General features: G+C 40.5%; 1 protein-coding gene across 1 annotated transcript; it reads right to left on the bottom strand.

The window, feature by feature from the left end:
* Window positions 1-8,383: 8,383 nt before the first annotated feature.
* Window positions 8,384-11,826, bottom strand: LOC147433456 (pentatricopeptide repeat-containing protein At5g27110-like). Its single transcript, XM_086490135.1, has one exon. It carries the CDS (start codon window positions 11,043-11,045, stop codon window positions 8,556-8,558), a length of 2,490 nt encoding a protein of 829 aa, XP_086346261.1. The 5' UTR covers window positions 11,046-11,826; the 3' UTR covers window positions 8,384-8,555.
* Window positions 11,827-12,743: the final 917 nt, after the last annotated feature.

The following is a 12,743-nucleotide window of genomic DNA, read 5'->3' as shown; positions in this document are numbered from 1 at the left end:
ATGTGCCAAGTCGCACAATAGCATAATCCTGCTCCAAATCAGTGTTTACTTGATATCATTTTGGCATGTTAGTAATGTATTGCAGTGGAGAGAGATTGAATGACATGTTTGTTAGCTAATCAAGAAAAATAGTGAGAGAATGTGTAGTGGTGACTGCTGCAAGCAAGAAAATCTAGCTATGGAGGGAAAAAGTGGAAGGTACTCAGAGATAGTAGAGAAGGATTATGTTGTGGAGGGAAGAAAGAGAGGGAGTGTAACTCAATCTCTTTTGAATTCAAAATATTGATCATGAGGGATTTAGAGAGTGAAATGCAACTGCAGACAGAGGTAATGGAGTTCTCCATTGCTCTCACTTGAAGCTAGAATGGGAGTGGGAGAGAGAGAGAGAGAGAGAGAGAGAGAGAGAGAGAGAGAGAGAGACATAAAGGAAGAGAGTGAGAAAAAGAGTAGATCTGTAGCCTTGGAGGATCTGCACTTTTTGTCAGATGTAGGCAACATAGAATGTCCTCTTCATGATTGGGAGGTGGAAGTGACAAGAGAGAAAAGGGGGGGAAAGAGAAAGAGTTGGCTCACGTTTTAGAGAGAGAATGCAGAGAGAGAATATGCAAAATCTGCTTTTTGGACAGGGGGGCTGAAAAGTGCTTCTTTTAATGAGAACTAAGTGAGAGAGAGTGTTTTATATGTTAGAGAGAGAGAAGAAAGATGGGGAAAGACATTTTAAAATTCAGTTATCCACCTCTCTTTTGTGTTAAAGTAGCCTATTTTCAAAATACAAAATATACAAATGGTATTTTTAAAAATCTCAGCATAGGCCTTTTTGCCCTCTCTTTTAGGCTTGGTCAAACTTGACTTAAGCTTTAAGAATTTCCTTAAATTGCCAAATAAAGAGGCCCTCCTATACCCCATTCCCTTCCTAATAGCATCATGGAGAAAATCCATGAAGATATAAATATCTCAAACATAACAAAATATCATGAAATAAAATAATAAAACAATATCATGACATCATAAAATGATCATCTCAATCATTACAAATCAACATGAATAATATAATGGTATAATGAATCAAAGCCATATAATAATTATTATTATTTCAATCATAACAAATTATTATAGAAGAACGCCATGATATCACTCTTTTAATCATAGTAAATATATGTCATGAAAGAGTGCCATGACATCATGCAACAAGTATCTAGATCATTGTAAATTAACAGTATCATGACATGATGAAGAAACTCTGTAGAGCAATAACTCTTTCAATCATAACAATTCATCATAGATTAACACCCTGGAATCATGACACAACAACATGGAAATAAAATGATTTTGAGCATAACGAAACATCATGGAAAAACTTCATGGCATCACAGAATAAATCCATAGAATACTAAATATCTAAAATATAACAAAATATCACAAAACAATACATTATAAAATGGTCATCTCAATCATTACAGACAAACATAAAACAACAACATGGTATAATGAATCGAGTCCATGGAACAATAAATATTTCATTCATAATGAATCATCATAGAACAATACCATGGTATTATAAAAAGATTCTATCTAACAAAAAACCATCTCAACTATACCGAGTCATCTCATGAAACAATAGTATGGAACCAAAAAAACCATCTCAATAAGAAACAATTAGTGCAGATGATTTACAAAAGAATTATAATCATTATGGAAACACATCATGGCTCATGGAACAACTCCATGAAATAATAACCATTTTGATAACAAATGATCATAAAATAATAACCATATCAGTAACAAACAATCATGAGAACACATCATAGCATCACATAACAACTCTATAAAGGAATAATAATCTCAGTAACAAACAATCAGTACGAATAACTTCTAATCATCATGGAAATGTATCATGGTATCATGGAACAACTTCATGGAAGAACACTCATCTCAATGAGAAACGATTATCACGAAAGATTTCTAATCACATGAAAAAATATCATGACATCACAAAATAACTCTATAAAGGAATAATCATCTCAGTAACAAATGATTAGTACAAATGACTTCTAATCACCATAAAAACGTATCATGGTATCATAAAACAACTCCATAAAAGAATAGTCATCTCAATGGGTAAGGATTATTAAGAACAATTTGTGATCATCATGGAAACACATTATGACATCATGGAATAACTTCATGAAATAATAATCATTTCAATAATGAACAAACAGTAGGAACAATTTTGAATCATTAAAATACATCATGACATCATAATACAAGTCCATGGAAGAATAATCATCTCAATGAGAAACGATCAATACAAACAATTTGTAATCATCATGAAAACGTATCATGACATCATGAAAAAACTTCATGGAAGATTAATCATCTCAATAATGAATGATCAATAAAAATGACTTCCAATCATGAAAAATATTTTATGGTATCACGAAAAAATTCTATGGAAGAGTAATAATCTCAGTAACAAACGATTAGTACAAACAACTTTTAATCATCATGGAAATGAATCATGGAATCATGGAACAATTCCATGGTAGATCAATTTATAATCATCAATGTGAAAACACATCATGGATCATGGATCAACTCTATAAAGAAATAACCATCTCAATAACAAATGACTTGTAATTTTGGCATCATGAAACAACTCCACGAAATAATAACCATCTCAATAAAATGAACCATAAGTACGAACGACTTTTAAGCATATATCATGACATCATGGAACAACTCCATGAAAGAATAATAATCTCATTGAGAAACGACCAGTATAAATCTATTATGGCATCATGGAACAACTCTATAAAGAAATAATAATCTCAATAACAAATGATCCATACAAACGACTTGTAATCATCATGAAAAAGTGTCATGATATCATAAAACAACTCTATAATCACAATCTCAATAACAAACGATCATAAGATCTTATAATGAGTTTTTTAAAAAATCTTGATATTTGTAGCTAAAAATAAATTGTTAAAATGTATCTATTTATAAATCATCAAAATTATAACTCTTCAATATTTATATATAAATAATTGATATAAATCAATAAATCATAACGATTTGACATGAGATATCGAGAATAAACAAATCATTAAAATTGTAACTCTTTGATGTCTACAATCAAAAGAGAAAATAAATCATCAAATTATAACTCTTTGATAAGCCATCAAAATCATAACGGTTGACATTCACAGAGAAGAGAAATAATATGAATTATCAAAGCATAAGATTCAACATCAACTAATGATTATTAAAAGAATTATCAAAATCGCACTTGTTTGTGATGTAGCTAAATAAATCAGTGAAACGTGACACTTTGATATTCACATAGAAAGAATAAAAAGAATCATCCAAACATAATTCTTCAAATATGATACAAATGATCAAAATTGTAGTCCTTCAATATCTACAATCATAACTCTTTATGAAAAATCAAAACCATAATCCTTCAATATCTACGATGCATAAAAATCACTTTCTTAAAATTTCTCTTTGAGACTGCTTGAAAGCCTTCATTCTTATTTGAGCTGCCTCCTCTGGGGTAGGAACATGTTTCAGTTCAGAGAAATCTTTGATGAAGTGGCCCTGGTGTAGATAGTGGAAGCAAGCATTCGGGAGATTTTTATAAGCCACTCTTTGGAGATGAAAAAATTTACATGCAGAGTCTTTGATAGGAACTTCAAACTTTAAGTCTTTACCAATGCCAACTTCAATTAGTAGCCGAGGGTCCCACTCAGGGTTGATGGTACCTCTTGCTCTCTGTCCTTACACCTTGCCCACCCAATTGCTACATTTTTCAACCAAGGATAGAGTTCAATAGGAAGATTTGGGAAATCAACCCAAACAGGCAGGCACCTTTGTGGGTTTAGGACCCTTGGGGTTAAAATCAGGACGTTAGTTGAAGACAGTCATAGGAGTATTCCTAATGATCCATTCGCCATGTCCAACCACTTACAAAGCAATATTTGGATCATTAAAAAAGAAGATAGTAATTGTTAGGAAGATAATGCACTTGGGTGACTTTAATGTTTTCTTTTGAGAAAAGTAGAAATTGAATTACTGAAGGGTAAAAAGAAAAATACAAAGACTCTAAAAAAGGGGGAGGATGGCCAAAATGTACGAGGTTAAATCATATACAATGCATTTTTCATTCAACATCTTGCGTCTGAGTAAAACTTAGGGATCTTCACCCTCCAGTGCCACCTGGTGGACTTTTGCATAGCAGCTAAAGGATTTCTAGAATCGAAGTAGAGAGAGTGAGGGCATTGAGGGGGGGAGTTGCATACAATAGCATTCTTGCTGAGCCAAATGAACCACAAAATGTTTTCTCTCTATATACATTCTAGAGAGGAACATCAAAGCCTTTACAATTTCATTGTTTTTACTTTGTCTATTGTTGGGCTATCTAGACTGTAAGTGTCTCCATGGAGGGCCTAATGCCATGGCAAAGCTGAGTTACTACTCTGTCCTGCAACTGCGCATGCCACATTTCAAGCTCTTTAGTGGGGATAGTGACACCATTTTCATCAAAATAAGGGTCCTCGACGGCTTTTGATTCACCCCAATGGGGGGTACTTTGATCCCTTTGAGGATGGCCCTTAAGGGCAGTCATCTCCTCAACATCTTCCCTGGCTTTAGGGCTTATACTACTTAGCACATTGTTTGTCTCTAAGATCTGTTATTATGATTGAAGTTCTCAAAATTTTCTTGGAATTGAGGCAAAGGAGACTTACCCTTTGCTTTAGTTGTTCGTAGGGGTTCAATCGTGGAAGTTGATCCAGGTCAAAAATTTGGAGGAGATTGCATGACCATTGCGGCATACAAAGTTTGTTGAGGAAATTGATGGAGTTGCCCTCTATTGACGAAGGTACTGATTGTGGTGAAAGGCGTAGTTAGTGAGGCTATTGAAGCAGCATTGCAGAGTGGTCTACATTGGACATGAGGATTTTGGGCATTTGATTGAGGGTTAATGACCACAGAGTGCAGATGCGGGATTCGATTGTTAGAGGAGAAGGCGCTGAAGAGGCCATTACATAGAGCCTCTTGAAGCTCCATCGTCCTCCCTCCCTCCCCAAAGGGGGGAGGAGGGAGAGGTGGAGGAAGAGAAAATGCGTTGTCACGTCACGAGTGAGAGAGAAAAGGGGGAAAATGCACCATAATGATGGCAAAGCAACTACAGAGGTACATGGCATTAACCCAACGCAATCCTTGAGCTCGTACACAATCCAAAAAAGCTTTTATAGAATCAAGCTCCTGTACTCCCCCCCCCCCGTTTTTTTAAATACAACTATTGCTCTATCAAAAAACAAAAACCACAATATGGAAGAGAAGCGGAAACGGGCCCTGGACCAACCATTGGAGGCGAGCGTGTCTCTACTAATGCAATTAAACCCTTGGTTTGTGTCTCTAGAGAGTCTCTTTGCATACAAAGAGGACCGCCAACCAATCGGGAGAGTGGTCTTGAGCAAGGATCTGTTTAAGCTTCTCTCTCTTTCTCTCTCCCTATCCCCACCAAAGCGGTGCTCGTAAAACTACGGTAGACGAGGGAGGGAACCTCAACACTGAGTAACACCTATATTTAAGGGGACCGGGGGGGGGGTAAATGGAATCAAGGGCAGGGAAGTTCAATCACGAAAGCCAGGGAGATCGCAGCCACAAGAGTCAAATCAAAAACTAAACTTGGACGGGCCCTAAACCTGGACAACCTGGGGAATGCATGTCACCTCACAATATAAGGCCATAAAAATGATTGTGCATACATGATGCGCATGGTGAGGTGGTTAGCCTATGTGACCCTAAACCCGAACTGCAAGGTCATCTGTTCAAATCCCGGCCGCGTGCCTCGTTTTTTCTGCTTGCCAGGTTTATTGCGCCTAGCTTTTTGCGTGGCCGTTGTCAAGAAGTTCGCAATGCGACTAGGAAAGCGTCGAGCCTCTGACTGTGAGGATTCGTAGCAAAATCAAGCAAGACGTAGATGATTTAAAGCCAAAAACACACTCAAATAGAACAAATCTCTAGCCATGAAAGCTCTACTTTTAAAAAGAACCAAAACTAACTCAAAACTCTTGTGTGTGTGAAGATTAGGTGTAGCCTCGCTCCCAATTGCACAGACGCAATGCTCATTCGACCTGTTACAAACCCTAAATTGACACTTTGGTTCCTCGTCATGACCATTTCATGGAAGCTTTAATACTTCATTGGAGAGGCCCAAGTAGTTATTTGAGGAGGGGAAACCCTAATTGGAGGCCTCACAACCTCAACCATGTAGTGGAAGCAGTACGGGACTGCACTAACATCCTATAAAGGAATGGTCATATCTCCTTGCTTATATGCCCAAATGAGCTCATTCTTGGCTCTAAAACTTCCCCCTCAGCTTGATCAACAACGCGCCGTTGTTGATGTGGCATTTTGAGCCATTTTTTTCTATTTTTGACCATTTTATGGTCATTTTTAGTCTTTTGTTTTTGCTAAAAAATGTCCTTTTTTGTTCGTAAAATGTCAAAACGAGATGGGAAAAATCTTTAAATTTGTGGGAAAATCCCGTTGAGTTCAAATTTCATTTTGAACCGCATTTTTCCACTTGGTAAGCACTTTAAACACATCTTTTACACCCGCGCACGAAACCTGCTATTTTTGGCCAGCATCGCTCGCATTGAACTTTCTAGGCAAAATGAGTGTGCCACTTCGAAACACTTGACATTTGTACATTCCTAAAGCAAATTAGGCATTCTTTAATGTGTTGAAACATGCTGCCATGCCACGTCCCCGACCTCGCTTATCTGACAAGGTATGTATACGCCTACAACAATGGCATCTGTTTTCGCATATACCACACTATGTACATTGTAGCATTTGGTCCCACATATAAAAAACATAAAGAGTGGTAAATATTTTTATTTTCACATTATGCACGTGTCACGGCATGGCATCGTGTTTAGTGCGCTTCGAGATCTCGCCCCTCAACCCGGACCGTGGATCCCATTACTCCACCCCGCATTAAAGATGGGTGTTACTTAGTGCGAAGGAGAGAGGACTATTAGCTCTATGTGACAAATTTAAATCCCAAGGGTAGTAAACTTATTATATAGATATAGATATATAGATAGATTATGTATTAAAATTGCCCAATGCTAAGAACATGGGTGGAGTGTAACATGGCTTATATTTGGAAGCGATAAGCACCTCCCCCTGTGGACCTTTTGATGTGTCAAAGAAAAAAAAACATGGGTGGAGTAGACTGACCAACACAAGTTCAAAGTAATAAGAAACATGCTCTTTATTCTTGCTGTAAAGAATACAACATACACCTCATTAGCTCCGACATTGCTAATTAAAATGGTGTAGCCAAGCGGACAATGCAAGCCCACACGATCCCTACAAATTCAATGGGCCTGGCCAAGCTGGTGAGATAGCTGACTTGCCACGTGTTCCTTCACAGAATCTTCTTCTTGCATGAGAATGAAAAGAGGTAGGATGGTTACAAATGTAGAGAGTTGTGTGTGTTATTGGGTGCTTGCAGTGTGACTGTTAGTATACTTGCAATGTCGGTCTGCCAAGAGGCCCCTAAAGGTGACTCTGAATTTGCTCGTACCATCCACAATCACAAATAAAGATCTCATCAACGTGCAAAACTGGAATCCACCAAATATATATGCACTATTGGTTTTTCTTCATTTGGAGGCCTTACAAACTGCGTAATATATATTATAGTGGCAAAACTGACAAATGCCCGAAGACCTTTTCTTTGCCAAAATATTCCTTCTCGTCGAAGTATCTTGACAGGACGGCCGATGAAGACAATTGAAAAAAGGCTATCCGATGGTCTTTAGTCCTTGGCCGAGTTCTAGGCGGACTTGTCTATCTAAGAGCGGCTACACTTTGACGTATGGGAGAGTCTTACTTTGACTTGGTTGCACAAGGGCGGCCATGGACGCATGGCCAAGTTCTACTTGGACTTCGCTATCTAAAAGTGGCTACACATGGACGTTTAAAGACTCCCTTACATCCATATGAAGAGGCTTTCTCTATGAGCCATTATAAACTAGAGACGTACATACACGCACATCCTTATATGAAGGATTGCTAGCCCTTTGTATTCCTAATTGTGCTGGTTGTCTAAATCGCCATCTAAGCTCTACCTTGAGAGTGCATTGTGGATGACGCCATCACTTTGTAAGTGTGCTAATCTAGCTTTTTTGATTTGCCACTAATCTACTTTGCATCGTATCTCTCTCTACTCTCTTGCTACTAGATCCTAACGAATTCTACATTTCTTGCAGTGACATGCCCTGGTTTGAAACTGCGCCATGCCTGTCTTTCAATGGACTAAGGACTATGACCTCCTTGAGATGGAATGGTGAGCTCATGTTCAAGAGGACAACAAAGCTTTAGAGCATTAACCAAGGTATTCAAATTCTCCTCCTATCATCAATAACCGAGCTAGCTTCAAATCAATATCTTTGCTTAGAGTTTTTGCAAACACAAAATTGAGGCACCAGAGTCCCTCACTCGGTCCATATGCCACACCCTCCTTGCTTTCATCCTTTGTTCTTTATTCTCATGGCTTCAATGTCTTTGGCCTTCTCTGGCATACCAGCTGCTGCATATATATTTGCCATTATTATGTAAACTGCCCCATCATGATTATCTAGCTCTATTGCCTGCTCAAATGCCCAAGTCCCTACATTGACATCCAACAATTTCCGGCAGGCACCCAAGAGGGAAATGAAAGTCACAGAATTTGCCAAAACCGGCATCTGCTGGATTACTTCTGTTGCCTTTACTAGGTGCCCGGCACGCCCAAGAAGGTCCACCATGCAGGTTAAACAGTCTATGTCAGGGTTCAAATCATATGTAGCTCCCATACTATCAAAAAGTTCTTGGCCCTTTTCAAGAAGGCCTAGATGACTACATAAATTCAACAGGCAACGAAATGTCACTATATCTGGGAGGATTCCATCAAGCTGCATTTGCTCAAAGCATTCCAGTGCTTGCTCACCTTGACCTTCTTTTGCATATCCTGTGATTAACATGTTCCACAAGACCACATTGCGAGCAGGAAGCTTGTCTAAAACACTTTGCGCTTGGGAGAGAGCACCACACTTGGCATACATGTCGACAAGTGCACCACCCAAAACTATATTATGCTCCAACAACCCCTGCCTTGAAATTTCATCATGGATTTGCTTTCCCTTGCCAATTGCTCCAATCACAGCACAAGCTTTCAAGATGCCCACATAGGTCACTGCATCTGGACGAGTGCCCTTCTGCTGCATTTGTTCATAACACTCTAATGCCTTCTGACCTTCATCATTTTGAGCATATTCTGTGATCAAAGCATTCCACGTGGCAACATCGCAAAAAGGGAGGTTCTTTAGGACACTTTGCGCCTGGAGAAGAGCACCACACTTGGCATACATGTCCACAAGTGCACCACCCAGGACTACACTATGCTCCAACAATCCCTGCCTCAAAATCTCCTTGTGAACTTGCTTTCCCTTGTCAATGGCTCTCATCACAGCACAGGATTTCAAGATGGACACATAGGTCACAGCATCGGGAACGATGCCCTCCTGTTGCATTTGCTTGTAACACTCTAGAGCCTGTTGGCCTTGCCCCTTCTGAGCATATCCTGCAATCAATGCACTCCAAGAGATGACGTTGCGAGAAGGGAGCTTCTCTAGCATGCTTCGAGCTCTGAGAAGATCACCACACTTTGCATACATGTCTACTAAAGCATTACCTAGCAATGTATTGTGATCCAGCAACCCCCGCATCAGAATCTCATCATGAATTTGCTTTCCCTTGTCAATAGCTCCAATTGCAGCACAGGCTTTCAAGCTGCACACATAGGTCACTGGGTCGGGCAAGATGCCCGCATGTTGCATCTGCTCAAAACAATCAAGAGCTTGTTGGCCTTGCCCATCTTGAGCATATCCTCCAATCAAAGCATTCCATGAGACAAGATTGGGCGAGGGAAGGTTGTCTAGGACACTGTGTGCCTGAGAAAGAGCTCCACATTTGGCATACATGTCCACAAGCGCACCACCCAGTACTATACTATGTTCCAACAATCCATACCTTGAAATCTCATCGTGGAACTCTTTTCCCTTGTTGATGGCTCGCATTACAGCACATGCTTTTAGAATGCACACATAAGTCACTGCATTTGGAGGGATGCCCTCCCCTTGCATTTGTTCATAACAATCTAAAGCCTTCTGGCCTTGCCCTTTTTGAGCATAACCTCCGATCAAGGCATTCCACGCAATGAGGTTGCGTGAAGGAAGCTTCTCCAAGACACTTTGTGCCTGGGGAAGAGCACCACACTTGGCATACATGTCCACAAGGGCACCACCTAGTGCTACATTATGCTCTAGGAGCCCCTGCCTTGAAATCTCATCGTGAATGTGCTTTCCTTTGTCAATGGCTCCAATCACACTGCAAGCTTTCAAAATACCCATATACGTCACTACATCTGGACATACACCCTCGTACTGCATTTGTTCAAAACAGTCTAAAGCATTCTGGCCTTCTCCCTGCCGCGCATAGCTTCCAATCAATGCAGTCCAAGGAATAACACTGCTACTCTTATTTCTATCAAGTAATGCTCGTGCTTTTTGAAGCTCACCACATTTTGCATACATGGTAACTAACGCATCAGAGTAGTTGCTGTCAAGTAACCCTCTTCTCTGAAGCTCATGATGTATTCTACTTCCTGTCATCAGGTCTTTATTTTTACAACATGCCCAAATAAGGGAGGGCGAAAAGGCATCTGCACCTCTTGCCGCTCCAATGCATTGCTCTACTGAAAATCCAAGTCTGTAGAGCTCATCTTTTACCCAAGAAGGATTCTTTCGGCTATCCACCCACAAAGGTTCTTTGGTGAGTTTGTGCTTGAAATCGGGCTGCTTGGGGCTTCGTTTGCTGCTGCGATTGTCCCACCACTTTGAGGGATCCTTAAAGAACTCCTTCCATAAAAGGTCCGAGCCATCCCCTCTTGCCGCATCACAACTCTGTAATTGATGCATCGCATGGGCCAGTTCCACAGAAGAAGCTCATAGAATCTCCAAATACGCACGCCTAACGTATCTCGAAAAGCGCGCAATTTTATCTTGACTGCGCGTGCAAACGACAATAGGGATTGTTAATGGTTCTCTTCTTCTCTTCACGTGGTTGCCCTTTCCACGTGTCCTCTTCTGCGATATGAAGGCTAAAATCCATAGTTCAAAGCTTACCCTCCGCTCTCTGGCTGCACGCTCCCACCAGCCTTTAATCTTTGAAGCTCTCGGGGAGAGAGAGAGAGAGAGAGAGAGAGAGAGAGCCACTCTTTGTCTCCATCGCCAGCATGTACAAGTGAGAGTGAGAGAGCTCGCCACTCAGTGGCAGAGTGGCTCAATCTGTGTGTGTGTGTGTGTGTGTGTGAGAGAGAGAGAGAGAGAGAGAGAGAGAGCATTCGGTATCCTTTCGAGGTGAGCATCTCTACCGTCCTCCTCTGCACCGCATTAAACGCAACAGCTCTCACTGTAGTAGCAACCTATGGCCACCCCATTCCGCACCATCACCGACCAATTTGAACGCAACAGCAGCAACCTATGGCCGGAAGCTCTACAGGACCTTGCCTGCGCGTGCGCGCACACACACACACACGCAGAGAGAGAGAGAGAGAGAGAGAGAGAGAGAGAGAGATGCATTGAAAACTGCACAGTTGTGTGTGTGTGTGTGTGTGGCCGAAAGCACTGCAGGACCATGCCTATGCACACACACACACACAGAGAGAGAGAGAGAGAGAGATTGAATTATCATCACGGAGGTCAGATATGACCCATGGGACCAAAAATAGAACATAGCAATCGTTCCAAATATGTGAAGATGTTCGATACATATCAGTTAAGGACTGAAGGTCCATCAAAAGGATAGAAGAAAAGAACAAAAACCTATGGGGGCTCAGGTAAGGAGGTAGCCGGTTTGGGAGTTCGAAATTCCTGGATGATTGCTTTACGGCCTCGATAGACTGCCCATTTACTTTGCTTGCGGGCTTCATGCATCCTCTTGGGTTCACTTGTTTTCATCTTGAGTTGCGTCGTGGTTAATTCTTCAGCGATCCACAACTTTGTTCCCTTCAAAAGTCGGGACTGGTGTAGCAAATTGATCCGCTCCTCTTTGTCCTTGAAAGTGAGGATGCATTGCTCGGGTGGCACATGCTTATGTGTGTCATTGATCCAAGAAACAGTTTCGGGTTTGATCTGAACTGGTTGAAGAATGTCATTAAGTTTAGTGATTGCTTCTTCGAGGGTGTCCTCAGTGCACCATGCTGGCCGGAGCCCCCCAATCCTGACCTTGAGGCCAAGAGATTCTTGTAGTCGACACTCTTGTAGGGCCGCTTGTATCTTGGTATCGATCTTTTTCTGCGCTGCCTCGTGAGCTTTCTTTTGTACCTCCATGACACTCTTGACGAAGGAGGATTCGACTTCCTTTGCTTTTGCAAGCAAAGCTTGGCTCTCTACTTCTTTCCCATCCTCCACACACAGAGAGAGAGAGAGAGAGAGAGAGAGAGAGAGAGAGAGAGAGAGAGAGAGAGAATGAAATGACATGTCATTAACTTTTGTAAAAGGCCTAAAATAAACTCATTTATGCATCAAAAAAGAAATAATAAATAAATAAATAAATATATATATATATATATATAGAGAGAGAGATGAAATGAAATGACATGTCATTAATTTTTG

This window comes from Adiantum capillus-veneris, chromosome 19 (assembly GCF_014529385.1).
Source record: "Adiantum capillus-veneris isolate H3 chromosome 19, ASM1452938v2, whole genome shotgun sequence".
Lineage (NCBI taxonomy): Eukaryota > Viridiplantae > Streptophyta > Polypodiopsida > Polypodiales > Pteridaceae > Adiantum > Adiantum capillus-veneris.
The sequence above is the reverse complement of the archived record's forward strand: the minus strand, read 5'-3'. Positions and strand labels throughout refer to the sequence as shown.

What these genes read in the sequence shown, in the direction of transcription:
- LOC147433456 (XM_086490135.1), bottom strand. Translation starts at nt 11,045, where the DNA reads ATGCATCAATTACAGAGTTGTGATGCGGCAAGAGGGGATGGCTCGGAC.